The sequence below is a fragment of the Miscanthus floridulus genome, chromosome 6, assembly GCF_019320115.1.
Source record: "Miscanthus floridulus cultivar M001 chromosome 6, ASM1932011v1, whole genome shotgun sequence".
Lineage (NCBI taxonomy): Eukaryota > Viridiplantae > Streptophyta > Magnoliopsida > Poales > Poaceae > Miscanthus > Miscanthus floridulus.
Genome location: NC_089585.1, coordinates 118,981,182 through 119,002,827, shown reverse-complemented (window position 1 = coordinate 119,002,827; position 21,646 = coordinate 118,981,182). Strand labels below are relative to the sequence as shown.

The 21,646-nt window shown below is 46.5% G+C and overlaps 1 protein-coding gene across 2 annotated transcripts in view; it reads left to right on the top strand.

The window, feature by feature from the left end:
- The window catches only part of LOC136456737 (protein MOR1), a 44,101-nt gene extending 26,724 nt beyond the window's left edge, over positions 1-17,377 (top strand). Inside the window, exons 19-53 of one of the 2 annotated variants that reach the window (XM_066456687.1) lie at positions 816-928; positions 1,009-1,096; positions 2,257-2,357; positions 2,570-2,677; positions 2,754-2,859; positions 2,945-3,024; positions 3,111-3,260; positions 3,354-3,429; positions 3,515-3,639; positions 3,724-3,984; positions 4,072-4,146; positions 4,235-4,316; positions 4,561-4,682; positions 4,756-4,848; positions 4,921-4,998; positions 6,440-6,535; positions 6,638-6,739; positions 6,845-6,946; positions 7,029-7,211; positions 7,292-7,403; positions 13,707-13,783; positions 13,886-13,965; positions 14,058-14,123; positions 14,215-14,338; positions 14,475-14,594; positions 14,661-14,738; positions 14,818-14,976; positions 15,046-15,204; positions 15,319-15,416; positions 15,492-15,648; positions 15,736-15,852; positions 15,960-16,055; positions 16,344-16,415; positions 16,507-16,732; positions 16,837-17,377. In XM_066456687.1, coding sequence (XP_066312784.1) covers positions 816-928; positions 1,009-1,096; positions 2,257-2,357; positions 2,570-2,677; positions 2,754-2,859; positions 2,945-3,024; positions 3,111-3,260; positions 3,354-3,429; positions 3,515-3,639; positions 3,724-3,984; positions 4,072-4,146; positions 4,235-4,316; positions 4,561-4,682; positions 4,756-4,848; positions 4,921-4,998; positions 6,440-6,535; positions 6,638-6,739; positions 6,845-6,946; positions 7,029-7,211; positions 7,292-7,403; positions 13,707-13,783; positions 13,886-13,965; positions 14,058-14,123; positions 14,215-14,338; positions 14,475-14,594; positions 14,661-14,738; positions 14,818-14,976; positions 15,046-15,204; positions 15,319-15,416; positions 15,492-15,648; positions 15,736-15,852; positions 15,960-16,055; positions 16,344-16,415; positions 16,507-16,732; positions 16,837-17,078 — 4,124 coding nt within the window. In that variant the 3' untranslated portion in view covers positions 17,079-17,377. Of the gene's footprint in view, positions 1-815; positions 929-1,008; positions 1,097-2,256; positions 2,358-2,569; positions 2,678-2,753; positions 2,860-2,944; positions 3,025-3,110; positions 3,261-3,353; positions 3,430-3,514; positions 3,640-3,723; positions 3,985-4,071; positions 4,147-4,234; positions 4,317-4,560; positions 4,683-4,755; positions 4,849-4,920; positions 4,999-6,439; positions 6,536-6,637; positions 6,740-6,844; positions 6,947-7,028; positions 7,212-7,291; positions 7,404-13,706; positions 13,784-13,885; positions 13,966-14,057; positions 14,124-14,214; positions 14,339-14,474; positions 14,595-14,660; positions 14,739-14,817; positions 14,977-15,045; positions 15,205-15,318; positions 15,417-15,491; positions 15,649-15,735; positions 15,853-15,959; positions 16,056-16,343; positions 16,416-16,506; positions 16,733-16,833 lie in introns of both variants that reach the window. The other variant, XM_066456685.1, reaches the window with a different exon arrangement.
- The last annotated feature ends 4,269 nt before the right edge of the window (positions 17,378-21,646 follow it).

Below are 21,646 nucleotides of genomic sequence, written 5' to 3'. Positions count from 1 at the left end.
GTGAGGTACCACTTCATCCGAAGCTGTTTGGAGGAAGGGAGCATCAAGGCGAGCTACATCAACACCAAGGACCAGCTTGCGGACCTGCTCACCAAGCCCCTTGGGAGGATCAAGTTCCTTGAGCTCTGCTCCAGGACCGGGATGGTTCAACTCTCCCACAAGACGACGCACAAGACTTAGGGGGAGAATGATGGATAAGTCTCATGTGTGGCTGGTCTTTGTGGGGCTATGATGCTCACATGGTCATGGTCCTTGTGGCTGTTTTTCTGTTTTTAGGACAGCATCTTAGACTAGAGGACAGCATCTTAGAGGACAGCATCTTAGACTAGAGGACAGCATCTTAGCTAGGACAGCATATTAGCATCTTAGACTAGCATCTTAGACTAGCATCTTGGCATATGCTTGGCTGGCTAGCAGCCTATAAATATGTAACCCCAACCCCTTGGGTTGGCATGGCATTTGTGTGAGCTTGTGTGAGAAATAGACAAGAAAATTGTCCCAACTCCTAGTGTCATCCTCTCTCGATGAGAGTAAGAATTCTCCTACTACCAAGAGTGAGAATTCAGCGACTAACAGTTTCAAAGAATTAACTTGAATCGCTTGTTTTCTTTGTACTGTTCTGTGCCTGGCAATTGTTTTCATCAGCTTATTAGAATAACTCATAATTCTCACACTTGGTTGAGACCACAAAACAGGAAGCAATCTTATCGTGACAGTTTTATTTGTATGCTAAATGTCGCTCCTATTTTCTGCTGTGAAGCTTTAAGAAAGAAGAAACATCTACAGTGAGAATATAACATTACTCTGTGTGGCAGCTATTGGCATACTCAAACAAGAGGTGGAAAGTCTTACGGAACTTGACAAGTCCGCTGAACTTCTGATTCGTTTGTTGTGTGCTGTGCCTGGATGGAGCGAAAAGAATGTTCAGGTTCTTACTGTTTAGTAACTATTTTTTTGTTGAGTGAGATATCCCTTTGCTACGGAAGTAATGCCATTTAAATGAAACAGGTACAACAACAAGTTATAGAGGTCATCACCTATATTGCCTCAACTGTAAACAAATTTCCAAAGCGATGTGTGGTTCTATGCCTTCTTGGTATGGGCCCCTCTACTTCTCCATGTACTTTTTCTATGTAATATGTATATCTTGCACCCAAAAATAAGATTGAGTTTGCTTTCGTCAAATTACCCACCTAATGTTAGCAAACTTGTCGACAGATTAAAACCACGATTTTCTGAGCTTTGGTGACAGTAATTATAAATAGTTATGCTCACAGAAACTGGGTTCTAGACTGCTGGTTGAACCTAAGTTATTTTCCTGCCTTAGTTTGGTTGATGGGCTCATAAGCACAGGCTATTGACTTACACCCAGGGTCCGGGCTTAAGAACTTGTTTATGAATGTTTAGATTCACTTTATAGGTTCCCTTCAGCTGCCTACTTAAATTAGGCATAATGTTCTACTTAATCTGTCCCAAAATATAAAGATTTCTGTGCTTATCCTAAACTATCCTAAGTTTGACCATTATTATAGAAATGAAGAATAATATTTATACAGTGTCAAATGAGCATAATTAGATCCACTATGAAATGTATTTTATACTTCTTTGACTTCCCAAATGTTAATACTCTTCTTTATGAACTTGTTCTATCTTCGAATAACTATCCCTTCAGTAATCTCTTCTGTTGAAAAGTCAAGCAAGGTTTGGAATTTAGGATAGGCTTTGGAACTTAGGTCTCATAGTTTTTTTTGATTTAATTTCAACAAACTTCTGAATAATTTAATTTCAACAAATCTTTATTTCTAAACCAATGACTATCAATCCACTGATGGGGCTTCTTCAGTTTTGTTTTTCTCGGATACAGAAGAGATAATTCTATTTATGGATTTTGAGTTTAATATACTTGCCTGTGGGCCTTAGTTTAGGAACTTGTCTCTGATGTGCTATAAGAGGGATCCATGCCATTTTCCGCAACAGTTTATTCATAAATAATGTAACTTGGAGCTTCATCTTGGTACCCTGTTTCTGTCTAGCTTGTTTTTGTGCTTATTTTCACATCTAATTTTGGATGTTCTAGTGTTGTCTGCTGAACATACAAGATGCATTTCATTTGGTTGCATATAACCTATTGTTATTTATCTATTGGTCATACTTTACCGTTTTTAAACATATTTGAAATATTTCCTGTTCAATTCTTGGTCATGTGCTATATTGATTTTAGTAAATTTGTTAACACCTGATTTGCTATTTTCTCAGGCGTAAGTGAAAGGGTTGCTGATATAAAAACACGGACCTTTGCAATGAAATGTCTCACTGCGTTTTGTGAGGCAGTGGGTCCTGGATTTGTGTTTGACAGGGTAAGAGATACTGTTGCACTATTATTATTATTTTGTTCCAAAGGTCCTCCACATTTGTTTAATTAACCCAATTAGGTGATGTTATATGCTGGTCTTCAATAAATTCAGTGTATGCACTGTCGAACATCTTTTCAATATTATTCTGTGCTTTAGATGCACACTACTTATATGATGTTTGACAACTACTATAATTACTCGTAATTATTTTGTAGCTTTACAAAATAATGAAGGAGCACAAGAATCCCAAGGTCCTTAGTGAGGGTATTCTTTGGATGGTCTCTGCTGTGGAAGATTTTGGGATCTCCAATTTAAAGCTAAAGGTGCACTCTCCTATGCTTGTTTGCTCTATACTTACAGTGTTACCACACTTGTTCTTATCTGTCTTTGTTGTTCCAGGACATGATTGATTTTTGCAAAGACATTGGTCTTCAGTCTAGTACTGCTGCAACAAGAAATGCTACTATAAAACTAATTGGGATGCTACATAAGTTTGTGGGCCCAGGTCATCTTCTTGTCCTCTTATATTCTTTAATATGTTATGATATGATAGTTGCCCGATCATGTTCTTGAAATAAACCATCCTGCAGATATTAAAGGCTTTTTAAGTGATGTTAAACCAGCACTTCTAAGTGCCCTGGATACTGAATATGAGAAAAATCCTTTTGAGGTATGCTGTGTTAGAGTCACTGTTTGGAAAATGCTTACTTATTGTGACTTTGATTTTCACCGACATCAGTTTGGTTCAACTATTAGGGTGCTGCTGCTGCTCCGAAGAGAACAGTTCGAGTTCTGGATACTGCATCTTCCGCATCTGCCGGCTCGTCTGATGGGCTGCCACGGGAAGACATTAGTGCTAAGATTACACCTACTTTACTAAAAAATCTGGGCAGTCCGGACTGGAAGGTACTGGCCTCTTTTAAATTATTTGATTTATTCTGTAAGTTTCTTTGGTTTTATTTGTGATATTTGATATTATGCTTATATGTGAATTCACAGGTACGACTGGAGTCCATAGACTCGGTCACCAAAATTGTGGAGGAGGCTAATAAACGTATCCAGTCTACAGGAACAGGTCTACTGATTATATTCATCTCAAACGACTATGAATGTATTCATTTAACTTGTAGTAAATTGTCTTGGCCATCTTATCACTGCAGCTGACCTGTTCAGTGCGCTTAGAGGCCGTCTTTATGACAGCAACAAAAATTTAGTAATGGCAACCTTGTCCACTATTGGTAGCCTTGCTTTTGCTATGGGACCTTCTGTTGAAAAGTCAAGCAAGGTTTGGAACTAAGCATGCTTTCTCTACTTCTGCATGTTTATTTTGGTCACTACAATAACTGACGACTGTTTGTTTGTTATGAAGGGTGTTTTGGCAGATGTGCTGAAGTGTCTTGGTGACAATAAGAAGCATATGCGAGAATGCACTTTGACTGCTCTAGATTCGTGGGTTGCTGCAGCCCAACTTGACAAGATGGTTCCATATATTATAGTGTCTTTGGGTGATCAGAAAACTGGTTCAGAAGGGCGAAAAGATCTCTTTGATTGGTTGTCTAAGCATGTTTCAAAAATGGGTGATCCATCTGAGGCTTTGCCTTTGTTGAAGCCATCTGCATCTTCTTTGATGGTATTTGTCTAAACTGATTTTTTTATTGTTTTTTGTTTGATTTATAGCAATGTTGTTGTTCAATGGCTATACCCTTCTTTTGAAAAGGATAAATCTTCTGAAGTCCGCAAAGCTGCTGAATCCTTTATGAATGAAATTCTCAGGATCTGTGGCCAAGAAGTGGTATGTTTCATCCGCCTATTCCATTCATTCATCTTTCCATTTAATGCTGCAGCATTCTCCCTACAACTGAATTTATTGTTTGGTGTAGGTTGGAAGGAACTTGAAAGATTTGCCATCACCTACTTTGGCCATTGTATCAGAAAGGCTGAAACTGTCTACTGTACATGAAGGTTGTGTCTTACAGATTGTGTATTGTAACGTACTCCATTCATTCTAAATTATAATACGTTTTGGGTTTTGTAGATACATAACTTTTGCTATGCACTTTGATATACACTATGTCTAGATACATAATAAAAGCAATGTATCTAAAAAAGCCAAAGCATTTTATAATTTGGAATGGTGGGAGTATTTGTTTTCACGTACTTGTTGAAATTTTTGTTCTTGGCTTACTATTGTTGCTTATTTCATCAGGATTTTCTGAATCTGTTAAGATGGTGACGACAAGCATGAGTTTGCCATCAAAAGCAGGTTTGAAGAACAATAAGCATGGTCCTAATGATCGTGGTTCTAATGTGGGCAAACCGGTGTCCCAAGTATGTGTTGCATCTTTCTTTGTCTTTGTGGATAATGCTATTGATACCTATTTTCTAACTACTACACTATCAGAGAGGACTTCCAACTAGAGCATCTGTTACTATGGTTTCTACTCAAGACCCTGCACAATCCCAGGCATTATTTAACATAAAGGACTCAAACAAGGTGAGCAATCATCAGGCGCTGCAACATCCCTGTATTATGCACAGGTCTCATATAAGTTTACCTATTGATCAGGAAGAGCGGGAGAGGCGTGTTTTGGTAAGAAAATTCAAGTTCGAAGAACCGCGTCGAGAGCAGATTGATGAACTTAAGGTTTGTATATTGCATAAACGGGAACTGCTTTAAGATTGTTAGTTGTTACATTTGCATCCTGTTATATTCCTTAGAATCTTCCAGCTGAGTGCTTTTATACTGGTATTTTTCCTCGCCATTTTTGTATAAGTACTCATATTTTGATATATCAAATGCCCTCAATGATAACAATGAGAACTAAGCTGTTACAACGGATGATATACTTTCGTGCTTGCATGCAAAATCCTATGGTTACAGTCGGACACAACTCGATCAAAATTCATGATAGGTAGGTCCTATGAAGTTATGTAACTAGAAGTGGAAATCTGAACTTTTTAATCAGTTTACATTTACATTAATACAAAGCAAAGATCTATAACCTGGATATGTGGTATTAAACGATGGTGTTGCCCTCAATGATAACAGTGAGAACTAAGCTGTTACAACGGATGTTATACTTTTGTGCTTGCATGCAAAATCCTATGGTTACAGTCGGACACAACTCGATCAAAATTCATGGTAGTAGGTGCTATGAAGTTATGTAACTAGAAGCGGAAATCTGAACTTTTTAATCAGTTTACATTTACATTAAAATGAAGGGCGGGCCTGGTGCAAGCGGTAGAGTCTTACCGCTTGTGACCGGAAGGTCCCGGGTTCGAGTCGCGGTCTCCTCGCATTGCACAGGCGAGGGTAAGGCTCGCCACTAACACCCTTCCCTAGACCCCGCACAGAGCGGGAGCTCTCTACACTGGGTACGCCCTACATTTACATTAATACAAAGCAAAGACCTATAGCCTGGATATGTGGTATTAAACGATGGTGTTGCAATGATTGGCCCCTTAGAATGAAAAGAGAATCCTTTGTCTGACTGGTATTACAAATGATCAATACCCAGATTTTTTATAGCTTCAAATATGTAATCCTTAAAAAGTTGGATGTTCACCAGGTAGATATGTTAAATTGGTGTAGATGAACTTGATATTAAAACAGAGGATGAAATATAGTGGGTTTATAATAGTCATATTTGTATGTGGGTCCCCAATAAAAGAACCAGTCTCTAGAGAAGTTACAAGTGACCGATGATTACTGATAAATGATGCAAGAGAGGTTACCGTCTTACCGGCTGGTTTCTTTATTTGGACACTTGTAATAATTCGAGTGAAACATCTTCACTTTTCTCTAAGTTAATGTTGGTTGTTGCTGGTTGTGAATTCATAGTGTCTCAGAAATCTGCTTCTGCTGATAGTCTGCCTTCCTTTAGCCTGATGTAGTTTACTACTATGTGAACATATCAGCTAATCTCCTTGGAATAACATTTTATGTGCAGATTGATTTGCTTAAGCATATCTGATCTTTAGTGTGTTTGGATATAGTGTCTACCTTCCTTTTGCCTGATCTAGTATTTGAGTTACTACTGTGTGAACATGTCAGCTAATTTCCTTGGAATAACATTTATGTGCAGATTGATTTGTTTAAGCATTTCCGAGAAGATGTAAGCTTGCGATTATGGAACTCAGACTTTAAGAGGCAAATAGATGGTATTGAATTGCTACAAAAGGTTGGAAGTTGATCACAATATTACTTAATCTCTTTATTAGAGTAATTTAACATAGTTTGTTCCTATGAATTTTCTTGTTTTGATGCTGTTGCAACTGTGCAGGCACTTCCTTCGAGTGGGAAAGAAGTGATTGAACTTCTTGACATACTATTAAGGTGGTTTGTCTTACGCTTTTGTGAATCTAACACAACATGTTTGTTGAAGGTGAATGCATAGCACTCTTGTCAAGAATCATGCTGGCCTTATTTCCTTTTGTTGCGGCACAATAACTAATTTGTTTCCTGTACTGTGTACTACTTTCACTTGTAGGTCCTTGACTTTCTTCCTGAGCTTTTTGATATTCTAAAAGACCAGTCTTACATGTTGACAGAAGCTGAAGCTGCAATTTTTCTTCCTTGCCTCATAGAGAAGGTATGATTAGTACAAAAGTGCATATTGGATGTGTTATCATATTTCATATTACAATCATGACCAAATTACTGTTGTTCTGCAGTCTGGTCATAACATTGAAAAAGTCAGGGAAAAAATGGGGGAGCTGATAAAGCAAATGGTCAACATTTATTCTCTTCCCAAACTACTTCCTTATGTTCTTGAGGGGCTCCGCTCCAAGAATAATCGGACAAGGATAGAATGTGTTGATATTATTGGATACTTCATTGACCATCATGGGACTGAGGTCTGAATTGCTATCTTCACCCATTTGCCAGTTAGGTGGTCTTGCTTTACTTATAGGAGATACTTGCTTTTGTCATGCAGGTTGGTGGGTTGATGAAAAACTTGCCATCTGTTGCAGCACTGACAGCAGAGCGTGATGGTGAGATTAGGAAAGCTGCCCTTAATACGCTTGCAACAGCCTACAAGAACCTTGGTATGCACCCACCCTTTTCTTCCCTTTGAGCAGATGATATTTCATTTACATTTGTAGCTTCTTTTGGTGTATAATCAATCAAACCCTTCAGCTGGTTCTCATACTCTCAACATTTGAGCCTTTCCATATGCCCAGTCTACCAAAAAATCGAATATTTTCCATGTCAATTGTCTTGAACAGTTTATTTGATTTATTTGACATTTGTGCTTGTTTATTTGCAGAAGAAATAAATTATTGCATATACTCAATTTAGCAGGATGTCTCCTTTTGCAATATTTTATACTATTGAATTGATTTGCATGAGCCTCATAGTATACTTTGTTAGTCGCTTAATTCTCACTCTTGGTAGTAGGAGAATTCTTACTCTCATCGAGAGAGGATGACACTAGGAGTTGGGGCAATTTTCTTGTCTATTTCTCACACAAGCTCACACAAATGCCATGCCAACCCAAGGGGTTGGGGTTACATATTTATAGGCTGCTAGCCAGCCAAGCATATGCCAAGATGCTAGTCTAAGATGCTAGTCTAAGATGCTAATATGCTGTCCTAGCTAAGATGCTGTCCTCTAGTCTAAGATGCTGTCCTCTAAGATGCTGTCCTCTAGTCTAAGATGCTGTCCTAAAAACAGAAAAACAGCCACAAGGACCATGACCATGTGAGCATCATAGCCCCACAAAGACCAGCCACACATGAGACTTATCCATCATTCTCCCCCTAAGTCTTGTGCGTCGTCTTGTGGGAGAGTTGAACCATCCTGGTCCTGGAGCAGAGCTCAAGGAACTTGAACCTCCCAAGGGGCTTGGTGAGCAGGTCCGCAAGCTGGTCCTTGGTGTTGATGTAGCTCGCCTTGATGCTCCCTTCCTCCAAACAGCTTCGGATGAAGTGGTACCTCACCCGGATGTGCTTGCTGCGTTCGTGGAACACGGGGTTCTTTGCCAGGGCCAGAGCGGACTTGCTGTCCACCCTGAGCTCCACCGCTCTAGTGTCTCTGCCGAGGAGATCACCAAGCAGTCGAGCGAGCCAGAGCGCCTGAGTCGAAGCGGTGGAGGCCGCTATGTACTCGGCCTCGCAGCTGGACAGGGCCACCACCTGCTGCTTGACCGACTGCCAGCTAACGAGGCACTTGCCGAGGAAGAAGAGGATCCCGCTCGTGCTCTTGCTGGTGTCGATGTCGCCGGCGTGGTCGCTGTCGCTGTACCCGACGAAGTGTGCCGCCCCAGGGCACCTCGGGTAGTAGAGGCCGTGGTCGAGAGTCCCCGCAACGTAGCGGATGATCCTCTTCACAGCCTGCTGGTGCTCCGTCGTCGGTCGCTGCATGAACCGACTAACGTAGCCGACGGAGAATGCCAAGTCCGGCCGTGTGTGGGCGAGGTAGCGAAGGCTCCCCACAAGACGCCGGTACTGCGTAGCGTCCACCTCCTCCGTCGTGCTGTCGCGGCTCAGCTTCAGCCTCTCCTCCATCGGAGTGAGAGCTGGGTTGCAGTCGGTGAGCCCAGCTAGCTCAACGACGCGCTTGGCGTAGGCGGTCTGTCGAAGCGTGATCCCAGAGTCATCCTGGTGTACCTCGATTCCCAGGTAGAAGGAGAGAGGCCCCAGGTCACTCATCTGGAAGGTGGCCTTCATCTCTTCCTTGAATGCCGCCACCTCCGCATCCTTGGTGCCGGTGATCACCAAGTCGTCGACGTAGACACCCACCAACAGGGCATTACCTCCATTGCCCCGTCGGTAGATGGCCGCCTCGTGCGGGCTTTGCTCGAAGCCCATCCCCTTTAGCGTGGAATCCAGCTTGGCATTCCACGCCCTCGGTGCCTGTCGCAAGCCATAGAGGGCCTTGCGCAGGCGGAGCACCTTGCCCTCCTTGCCGGGGATCGCAAATCCCGGCGGCTGGTGCACGTAGACCTCCTCCTTCAAGTCGCCGTTAAGGAACGCCGACTTGACGTCCATGTGATGAACACGCCAGCCCTCCTGGGCAGCTAGCGCAAGGAGGAGTCGCACGGACTCCATCCGTGCCACGGGAGCAAAGGCGTCGTCGAAGTCGACCCCCTCCTGCTGCACGAAACCTCGTGCCACCAAGCGAGCCTTGTGCTTGACGATGGCACCGGCTTCATCCCTCTTCAGTTTGTACACCCACTTAAGGGTGATCGCGCGATGACCACGAGGAAGGTTAGCAAGCTCCCAGGTGCGGTTCTTCTCAACCGCATCCATCTCCAACTGCATCGCGGCGCGCCATGCCGCGTGTCTCTCGGCCTCTGCGAACGACCGAGGCTCGCCGTCGTCACACGCAAGGTGCAACTGCGCCTCCAGGTCCTCCAGGTCATGAGGCACCAGTCCCGGCACCAACTGGTCGCCGAGAAGGTTCTCCATCGTACGGTACCGCAACGGCTCGCCGTCGTGGTACGCGTCGATGCGCTCCTCGTCGTGAGAGAGCGGAGTAGCGAGCTCAACCGGGCTATGCTCGACACGAGCTGGTGTTGGTGTAGACGTGCCCGGAGAGGTGCCTGTCGGTGCTGGAGTGCGTGGCGTTGCCGGCTGTGGTGAAGCCAGCGAAGAACTCATCGCAGCCGAGGTCCTGGCTGGAGAGCGTGGAGCTGTCGGAGTAGCAGGCGCCGGGGTCGGTGGAGGCTCGGGGACTGGGGTAGACGCGCTCGCCGAAGAAGAGCTGCCTACTCCCCCAGCTCCCTCGAAGTGGACGTACTCGACAGTGAAGTCGTCGTAAGTCGGAGCCGAGCCATCGTCCACCGCCTTGTCCCACGCCCATCCTCGCCCTTCGTCGAACACAACGTCGCGCGCCGTGCGCACACGCTGTGTCTTCGGGTCGAGGATGCGGTAGGCCTTCGAGCCCTCCGCGTAGCCGATGAACACTCCCGGAGTGCTCCTGTCGTCGAGCTTGCTGATGTGGCCAAGCTCCTTGGCGAACGCGAGGCAGCCGAAGACTCGCAAGTGGGAGACCGCCGGCTTGCGCCCATGCCAAGCCTCGTACGGCGTCCTGCCGTCGAGCGCCTTGGTAGGCGAGCGGTTGAGGATGTAGACGGCCGTCACCACCGCCTCTCCCCAGAAGACAGCCGGCATCCCCCTCTGCTTGAGGAGGGCCCGAGCCATCCCCACAACCGTCTGGTTGCGCCGCTCGACGACGCCGTTCTGCTGCGGGCTGTACGGCGCGGAGTAGTGGCGCTGAATGCCCTCGTCAGCGCAGTACGACGCGAATTCATCCGCCGTGAATTCGCCGCCGTTGTCGGTGCGCAGCACGCGCAGCTTGCGGCCGCACTCCGCCTCCGCAGAAGCCTGCGCGCGTCTGATGGCGTCCGCAGCCTCTCCCTTGCTGCCGAGGACCATCACCCACATGTAGCGGGAGAGGTCGTCGACGAGCAGCAGGAAGTAGCGTCGTCCTCCCGGTGTGGCCGGTGTCACCGGGCCACACAAGTCCCCGTGCACGAGCTCGAGCCTCTCCTTGGCTCGAAAGCTCGTCTGCTGGGGAAAGGGGAGTCGCCTCTGCTTCGTCAACACGCAGACGTCGCAGAGCTGCTCCACATGGTCGAGGCACGGCAGGCCTCGCACCATCTCCGTGGCACTGAGCCGCTTCAGGGCCTCAAAGTGAAGGTGCCCGAAACGCTCGTGCCACTGCCACGCCTCGTCGTCCCGACGAGCAGCGAGACAGAGGGGTTGTGCCACCTGCACGTTAAGGACGTAGAGTCGATTTGCGCTTCTGGATACCTTGGCAAGAAGGCGACGACGACGATCCCAAATCCTCATGACTCCGTCCTCAACCACCACGCGCGAACCGTTCTCATCCAGCTGTCCCAAGCTGATGATGGAGTTCCTCAACGCGGGGATGTAGTAGACTCCGGTGAGCAGCCTGTGCTCACCAGACACGGCGGTGAAGATGATGGAGCCGACGCCCTTGATCTCCACGCCGGAGGCATCCCCAAACTTGACGGAGCCTCGGACGCTAGAGTCAAGCTCGGTGAAGAACTCCCGTCGACCGGTCATGTGATGGGTGGCGCCGGTGTCGAGGCACCACCCGTCAGTCTTGTCGTTGCCGGAGCTGTCGCCGAGGAGGGCGTGTGCTTTTGGCTCGTCAAGGTGGAGGAGAGCCGCTGCGGCCGGTGCCGCTGGAGGTAGCTCGATGCTGGCATGTGCCATGAACAGAGCCGGCTCCTCCTCCTCCGCCTGTGCGACGTGGGCCTGGCCGCGTCGTGGCTGTCGACTGTCCTTGGCCCAATGGCCAAGCTGGCCGCAGTTGCGGCAGGCGTCGTCTCGTGCCGGCTTGTGCCTGCCGGCGGCGCCGCCCTGGGCGCCTCCGCGGGCATCACCCTCGGCACGTCCTCGCGCCCCGGCCTGGGCGTCTCTGCGCGCCTTGCGTGGCTTGCCACGCTTGCGGCCGCCTGTCGCGGAAGAAGGCTCCCCCTTCCTCCGGTCACCCTGGCTGGCAAGCCACTGCTCCCGAGTGAGAAGGAGCTTCCCGCCAGTGGTGATGGGCCCTGAGAGGGACTGTGGCTCATCACTATCGACGACCTTGAGGCGACCTATCGCCTCCTCGATCGACATCGTGGAGAGATCCAGCAGCGACTCGATCGAGCGAGCCATCTGCTTGTACTTCTCGGGGACGCAGCGGAAGAGCTTTTCGACAGCTCTCTCCTCGCCGTAGGTGTCGTCGCCGAACTGCACCATCTTCTGCAACAGAGTGTTGAGACGGAGAGCAAAGTCATCAACGTCCTCACCTGGCTTGAAAGCCAGGTTCTCCCACTCCTTGCGAAGTGCCTGCAGTGTGGACTTGCGGGCGCGGTCGCTGCCGATGCGTGCCGCAGCGATGGCGTCCCAAGCCTCCTTGGCAGTCCGCTTGCTGGTAAGCGAGAACTGCATCTCGGGCGGGACTGCAGCGATGAGAGCATCCAGCGCCCGTCGATCTAGGTCGTAGTCGACGTCGCCGTACCGGACTGCCTCCCACATGTGCCGCACCTGGAGCTTTACCCTCATCACCGCAGCCCACTCGACGTAGTTGGTCTTGGTGAGGGTAGGCCACCCACCGCCGGGACCGACGTCCCTGACAACAGCCTGGAGCCCGTGGTAACCACGGTACCGATCCGGGGAGAGAGAGCCACGCTGCCTGTGAAGGCCGCGCCCTCCATCGACCCGTCGGTACCGATCCGGGGAGAGAGAGCCACGCTGCCTGTGAAGGCCGCGCTCTCCATCGACCCGTCCGCCACCGTTGCCGTGCGCGCCTCCTCCAGGGGCGCCGCCGCCGTGCGCGCCTCCTCCAGGAGCGCCACCGGCGCGTCCGCGCCTGTCTGGGCTGCCGCCGCGCTCGTGGGCGTGCGCGCCTCCTCCAGGAGCGCCGCCAGCGCGTCCGCGCCTGTCTGGGCTGCCGCCACGCTCGTGGACGTGCGCGGCTGTCCACTGCGCCGCCCGCGCTCGCGCTGCCTCCCTCTCTAGCAGCTCGAGGTCCGCGTCGGCGGTGTCGTCAGCGGAAATGGAGCTGCCGATGCTGCCGCGCAGAGCCTCGACCTCCGCCGCCGCCGCACGCGCTGCATTCGCCGCCGCCGCTGCTTCCGCCTCCGCTCTGGCTGCTGCCAGCTCCGCCGCTGCTAGCCTCGACGCCCTTGCCGCCGCCGCAGCGGTCTCTGCCGCCGCTCGCTCGCGTTCCTCTGCCGCGGCAAGTTCGGCCTCCTGCCGACGCCGCGTGCTCGAGGCGACCGAGCGCTGAGACTGCCCTGCGGACATGACGCGCTACCGGGGGGCTGCTGCGTGGGGAGAGGGCTGCTTCAGACGAGCTGGGAGAGGAGTGAACAGGAGCGGCCGGAGGAGCTGCTGCTGCCAACAGCTGGGGCTGTTGTGGGGCTGGGAGAGAAGATGAGCAAGAGATGCTCAGGCTACAGGATAATACGGCTCTGATACCACTTGTTAGTCGCTTAATTCTCACTCTTGGTAGTAGGAGAATTCTTACTCTCATCGAGAGAGGATGACACTAGGAGTTGGGGCAATTTTCTTGTCTATTTCTCACACAAGCTCACACAAATGCCATGCCAACCCAAGGGGTTGGGGTTACATATTTATAGGCTGCTAGCCAGCCAAGCATATGCCAAGATGCTAGTCTAAGATGCTAGTCTAAGATGCTAATATGCTGTCCTAGCTAAGATGCTGTCCTCTAGTCTAAGATGCTGTCCTCTAAGATGCTGTCCTCTAGTCTAAGATGCTGTCCTAAAAACAGAAAAACAGCCACAAGGACCATGACCATGTGAGCATCATAGCCCCACAAAGACCAGCCACACATGAGACTTATCCATCATACTTTGTTTGAAAAAACAGGGGATGATGTATGGCGATATGTTGGAAAACTCTCAGATGCCCAAAGAAGCATGCTTGATGATAGGTTTAAATGGAAGGTTTGTTTCTATATAATCAAACATATGATAATATTTTACAAAAAGGTACTGCAATCGCTTTACGACTAAGAATGTACTATATTATGCCTGACGGTATGTTAGGCAAGGGAAATGGATAAAAGGAGAGAAGGAAGGCCTGGTGATGCTCGAGCAGCTTTGAGGCGTTCAGTTAGGGAGAATGGGTTTGTTCTTTGTCTCTGAATCTTGCCATTTATTTATTCCTAATGTGATGGCTGTTTTTTTAATTGTCCGTACTTTCATTTCGTGGATGTAGGTCTGATATAGCAGAACAAAGCGGAGAAGTAGTCTCCCGTTCAGTGACAGGATCAATGATCTCAAGGTGCTCCAGGCTCCAGTTGTCTTATTGTGCTCTTTGTATGTTCTTATATACCATTACATAACGCTACCTGCCAATGCTTGACTATCAATAGGGACTTCGGATATGCGGATGCTCATATGGATAGGCACATGGTACCTAGGCAGATTCCAGCTGCAACTGGTCCTGCGGACTGGCGTGAAGCTCTCGAGATAGTTGCATTGGGTTTGCCTGAGCAGGTCATGCTGTCTATCACTTCCCATAGTTCTCCCACCTATCCCATCTCCTTGAGGCTGTGTTCTTTATTTTTTATATTATATTTCTACATATCAAGATTTTACATTCACTCTGATATATGCTTTTAGTTTTCTGCAGTCCGTGGAAGGTATGAAAGTTATATGCCATGAGCTAACGCAGGCAGCTGACCCTGAAAGCACGGTGCTTGAAGATCTTATTAAGGAAGCTGACAGATTAGTGTCATGCTTGGCTGTTATGGTTGGTATTTGTTGTGTTATTTGTGTTCTGTTTTCTTAAGTCTTATTTTGATCATGGATCTTGCAGGTTCCAAAAACCTTCAATTTTAGCTTATCTGGGGCCTCTTCAAGGTCTTGCAAATATGTTTTAAACACACTCATGCAGGTTTGACATGTTTGTGTTTGGCCCTTTTCCTTCTTTATGGCAGATTTTGTTTATCTGAAATCTTGGGCTATTTTAACAGACATTTCAGATCAAACGTCTCGCTCATGCTGTGAAGGAGGGTACCCTTGACAACCTTATTACGGAATTACTTCTTTGGCTTTTAGATGAAAGGGTTCCTCTTATGGATGATGGCAGCCAATTACTCAAAGCACTTAATGTTTTAATGCTTAAAATCCTGGTACGTAAATTTCTATTTCATGCTCCTTTGCTCTACCTGTGCTTTCTTTAATGGCCCTGTTTGAAACAGGATAATGCTGAGAGAACATCCTCGTTTGTTGTGCTAATTAATTTGCTGAGGCCTTTGGATCCTTCAAGATGGCCATCGCCTACACCAGCAGAGTCTCTTGCTGTAAAAAATCAGAAGTTTTCGGACTTAGTTGTCAAATGTTTAATTAAGTTGACAAAGGTACATTATTATCTGCTTGACACCTGTTCCTGAATCTCTTCATGACATTACATCTGATGCTTTCCTGAATTTTAACTTCACAGTACTTCTGACACTCTACATTCCATCTTCCAGGTTCTTCAGAGTACAATATATGAAGTTGACCTCGATCGAATTCTTCAGAGCATCCACATTTATTTACAAGAACTGGGAATGGAAGAAATACGGAGAAGGTCTGCCTCCCTTGGATAGCTCTTTAACTATTTTCTTGAATTTTGGTTTAAATAGATATTCTGTATAATCTGCAGGGCTGGTGCTGATGATAAGCCATTAAGAATGGTCAAAACCGTATTGCATGAACTTGTGAAGCTTCGGGGGACAGCAATAAAGGGTCACCTTTCAATGGTTCCTATAGATGCTGAACCGCAGCCAATAATTCTAGCATACATTGATCTTAATCTCCAGGTAGAACTTGCTAAACCACCGTTACCTACAAGCTTATTCGTGCAACCTTTTTTTTTCTTGCTAAGCAACATTGTTTGGTCGTTGTAGACCCTTGCAGCTGCTAGAATGCTGACACCATCAGGACCTATGGGTCAAACTCACTGGGGTGATGCTGCGTCGAACAATCCAAATCCATCTAGTCACTCAGCTGACGCGCAATTGAAGGTGCAACTGTCTTCTCTTTTTTTAGTCGTGCTTGCTTGTGACGCAAATGCTGAAGATTAAGGCAGTGATTTCACATGTTTTTTTTCCTCTTTTGTGGCTATGAACAGCAAGAGCTTGCTGCTGTCTTCAAGAAAATTGGTGACAAGCAAACATGTACTATTGGCCTTTATGAACTGTATCGGATAACTCAGCTCTACCCAAAGGTATTATTACTAGTGTTGTATTATCCAATGGCATGTAAAATATCTGGCATGTTACTTGTCAAGCTGAGGCCTGATGGATTAGTCATTTAGTTGACATGACCACAGAGAATATTAGTGTACTTCCACATTAGCACTGCTTATTCCTTGGGGAACTATTTGTGAACTGGTTTAGTCTACATTGAGGATTTTAATAATGTGCTGTGCATATTTCCTTTGAAAGTGTATCTTCTATTGAGCATTCAGCTTCCATATTTCTGTTAGTAATCTGATCTGCCATCATTATCTCAGGTTGATATATTTGCTCAGCTTCAGAATGCTAGTGAAGCATTTAGAACCTATATCAGAGATGGGCTAGCTCAGGTTTGAAACCTCAGTCATGGAGGGGTTTGAGCTTGCTATGTTAATGTCGTTTGAGGTACGATTGAATTTAATTACATTGTTTACAATGCAGGTGGAGAAGAATGCAGCAGCTGGAAGAACGCCCTCTAGTCTTCCATTATCCACACCGCCCCCAATAGCAGCAATACCCTCTCCAAAGTTTGCACCATCCCCTGTTCACACAAAATCAATTGGTAGCAAAACAGATTATAACGAAGATAATGCCAGTGGTGAGACACAACCCTTCAGAGGTCAAGGTGACGCTACCGATCAACAGACTGATAGATACCAGACCTCAGGTCCCCCCATCCTACACTGCCTCAGTGCAGTTGCATGCATAATTATATATGCTATCAATGTTTATGTCATCTGATTATTGGAATCATTATTTCTTTACCAGCAGGGACATTGGATGCTCTTAGGGAAAGGATGAAAAGCATTCAAGCTGCAGCTATAGGTCATTTTGACGGAGCTCAGGCCCGGCCATTGGCAAGTATGAACGGAAGTAATATGCTGCATGGGGGAACACGATTGGACGGTGAACCCCAACAACAAAGCAATATTCCACCCATGGATGAGCGAGCTCTATCTGGGCTGCAAGCACGAATGGAGAGGCTAAAGAGTGGGTCTATGGAATCACTATAGATACGAAGAGAAATACCAACCATTGTAATTCATTGTAAATTTGAGGCATAGTGACGCTGTTGTTTGTAGATAGGTATTTGAATGTCGGAAGAACTACATGACACGGGGCCGACATTTCGTAACCCCTGTGCCAGGTCAAGCCATTCTTTCAGAGCCTTTGGGTGCAGTTTTAGATAAGAGCTAGCCAGATGTTTTCCTTGTAGCTACTCCATGAAGGGCTAATTAGTGTTGACACATTTTGCCGTACTGTATTGGTTTTCCTGTGGTGTACAGCAATAGAATTTTTCATTCTAAATTAACTGCAAATGTTGTGAAATATACGGTTTTCAGTATGCATATTCGTATGGTTTCGTTGGTGTGGTGGAAAAATTATGGGAGTGTTTGGATTATGAAATGGTTAATGGATTGGAAAAAAAAGTTTGACACCCTTTCTTTTGTTTTATTTGAGATACCATCCAACTGTAAAAGAAAGCCCATTTTGTTTCAAGTCAACTATTTTCCAACTTTGATCAATATTTAATAATATCTATATTTTATTCTAAAAATATCTATATTTTACAAACTGAAAACAAAAGATTAGCATTACAACATGTCTTGAAAACGCTTTCATAAAGTATAACTTTGTTTTAGTCTTTAGAGACTTGTACTACCATAAAAGGATTAAGATGTCTAAGAGAGAGGTGAATTGGACTAATTCTAAATTTCTTTGCAATAATTAAATCCTATGGTTAGCCAAATTAACTTCTTGTGTCTAGAAAGTGTTCCTAATTATTCTACCGCATAAAAGACTTGCAACCTAAGTTTTAACTCTACTCTAGCATGGCAATTCTAAGAATGTAAAGACATGAAATAAATTGCTCAAAGTAAATAGAGAGGAAAGAAACACGGCGATGTTTTGCCGAGGTATCGGAGAGTCGTCACTCCTCACTAGTCCTCGTTGGAGCACCCGTGCAAGGGTGTAGCTCCCACTTGATCCGCGCAAGGATCAAGTGCTCTCTACGGGTTGATTCTTCGACACTCCGTCGCGGTGAATCACCTACAACCGTTCACAACTTGAGTTGGGTCACCCACAAGCTCCGCCGGGTGATCACCGAACTCCTAATCACCACCAAGCCGTCTAGGTGATGGCGATCACCAAGAGTAACAAGCACGAACTCTCACTTGACCACGGCAAGCCTAATGAGAAGGTGGATGCACACTTTGCTACTCTTGATATTCACTAATGAGGGCTCTCTTTGGGATTCTCAAATCTCAATCATCTCACTAGGACCTTGCTCTTCTTGACACCCTCTAAGGTGTTTCTCAGCTGTTGAAATAAGCAAAAGTACCCCCACACACGAGTGGAGGTGGTATTTATAACACCGGCTGAAAAATGAACGGTTATGTGCCTCTGCGGGGTGACCGGACGCTCCGGTCAGTATACCCCGAACTCACAAGTTTACCGTGTGATCGGACGTTGCCAGCGTCCGGTCAGCACTGACTGGACACGTCCGGTCATGATTTTTCTTCTCTGAAACCTTACTGGAAACGACCGGACGCTGGCTCTCAGTGTCCGGTCACTTGACCTTCCAACGTCCGGTCACACCGAACGATTTCATCTCAGTTAAATGAACTAATCGGACACTGCGCCAGCGTCCAGTCACACCGAAGCTAGCGTCCGGTCAGTATTTGACCCTCCATTCACTTTCAACTCTTGATCATACGTGAATGAAGTTTGCTCCATTAGATCTTAGGCATATGTAGGAGCTATCTAGCGCTAGTTTTAACAAGTGTGCACCACACCTAACTCACTAGACTCACCTAGGTCAAGCTACCCATCTATACCCCACTTAATAGTACGACCAAAGGAAAAATAAAATCCTAAACTACTCTAAGTGTCTCTTCAACCTCAATCGATACTTAAAACTAGTCCATCCTTAACTTTGTCATACATCCTTTGAAAACCGAAATGATTTTCATCGTTGGGGCATGACTACCTTGATTGCCCAATCGATCTCTATTACCATGACCTAACTTAATTGCCTCTACAAAATACATGTTAGTCATAGTAATCTTGTATTGTCATTAATCATCGAAACTCTACTATGGGCCTAGATGCTTTCAATCTCTCCTTTTTGGTGATTGATGACAATACCACCTCGAGTATGTGAAAGAGTTGAGATTTTTAACATGCTTGGATCATATAAGCTCTTGTCAATAAGAACAAAAAGGTTAGGCGAGCTTATATGAACTAAGCCAACATGATATACTCAAAAGATATGAATTAAGCATAAGTACAAGTAATAAAGCTCATTTGCATCGGAGTAAAACATGGAAGCAAAGGCAAATGAGCATAACACAAGTGATATAACATAAATAATTCAAAGTAGAGATCACACATATCATATATCACGGTCACGTAGATATCACTATCACATATATATAGTTTAATGCATGAAAGTAAACACACGATGAATATATAATAGTGTATCACACATAAAAACTCCAAATGTAATATATAAACTAATAAGATAACTAAGCTCCCCCTAAATATGTCGCTCCCCCTAAATCTATCATACTCGATCCCTCTCCCCCTTTGGCATCAAACACCAAAACCTAAGGGTCGGTCGGTGGGGCTGTAGCAGATGAGTCGAGCGCTAAAGTACGAGGAGCAAGCTAAAACTGGTTGGCATCATCATCTGATCCGGAGCTCTGAGCAGTCTAACCCTCTGTAGCTATAATTGGTGTTGTAGCAGTCTAGGTCGGATCAGGAACTGAAGCTTCTGTAGACTAAGCTGGTAGGACTATAGTAGGCTCTGATGATGCCAATGAGGAAGGGAGCGTCTTTGTAGTCCCGGTGACTGGTGCAACAGTAGAAGGACCTGGGATATGTAGATATGGAGGAGTAGGCATCCCTGTCAACTCACTAAAGGAAGCACCAAGGCTCCTGGACACTGCGGTCTCTGGCACTAGCAGCGAGGGCGTCTCATTTGGTGTAAAGCCCGTCTAAAGCGGTGTGAACTGTGGAGCTGGCAGTGACGTAGCAAAATACTAGGACACCTGCTCTGTAGGAGAAGCAAACTGTGCTGGTGGCTATCCCTGACTCTGAAGCCCACTAGGCTGTAATGCTGGAGTCATCAAGGTAGTGGTAGTCTAACCAAGCAGGGGCGAAGGCTGTGACGGTGGAGCCCCAATAGCAGTCATAACATGCTGCATAAATCCAAGGAGCTGCTGCTGCATGAGTATCTGCTGCTGATACATGGCCTGCTACTGCTGCTGTAGAGTCTGAGTCTGCTGATGTATAGCCAGCTGCTGCTGCTGGATCTGCTGCTGCTGGCGCTGGAACTCATCTTGCCGAGTCTAGAACTGAGCAAATGTAGCAGCTGTCTCCAAAGCCTGTCGTGCCTGGTCCTACCTCATCTGCTCAAGTATAGCAAGGAGAGCGGGGTCGGTCTGCGAGGCAGGTGGCGCTGAGCTGGAGATACTGGCCTCATGGTTATATCGCTGAGGAGGCACCAAGGGATTGGCTGATAGTCATCATCAGAACTGTCACTGGGGTTGCTCACGACCATCCCCTCCTGCTGAGCAAGCTCCTCCTCCTTTGTAGCTACAATGCCTCTGATGATATCATCCTACTGGGCTACAGACTCTGGCACATCAGAACAACGGCGTGGCTGACTAGGTGCCTGTGGAGTGCTATGATGGATCATCTATGTCATGTTATAGGAAGGGAATTCAGTCATAGCACCACTATACTCTATAAGCATCTCTGGTGGCCTCACTATGACTGCTCTATGGATAAGCCAGGTGATCCAGTGAGCATAGGGCAACTGCCTGTGACCTCTGAAGCCCTCAGCTATAGTATCCTTCATCTCTGACAGAAGAAGATCCCAAATATCAAAAACTATCTGCTGCATCAGAGAGTTGATCAGCCACAACTGTATATGTGTCAAGCCCTCTCTGTATCCCATCCTAGGAAGTAGTGTCCTCATAACAGCCTCAAGTATGCGAGCAGTGGGATTTAGGTCACTGGGGTTCCTGCGTGATCCTTCGCCGAAAGGCTCGGTGAAGCAGTGGCAAACCAAGTCAGTAGGGGGCACATTACCACCATGAGGGCATCTGGGGGGTGCTATCTGGCCATAGCACACCTCGTGAGGTCTGATTGGCTGCTCCTAAAGTCTTAGTATCTCCCTGACCCTCTGGCTTGTCAGGCGGTAGTGTCTTCCTCCGAATGCGAAGTGAATATATCTATGCTGCGGGTTAATCCAGAGGGAAGCATAGAACTGCCAAACCCAGATGGAACATATAGTTTGGTCTGTCCAATCAAACCTGATAGCCCCGGCAGATATGTAAGGTAGGAGCGAATGTGCTCTCTAGCTACGATAACTATAGAGTCAATGTGGCACACCCATTGAGATCTAAAAACTGCCCCATTGTTGAGATAGGTATTATAGAAATCCTCCTGCAGTAGAGTGTAGAAGCCCTCTGAAGCTCTCTCATCCCTTCTCGGCGGAAACTATAACACCTCGGTGTTAAGCATGCATTAACATTTTGCAAATCATGAGCATAATCATTATTATGCATTCATA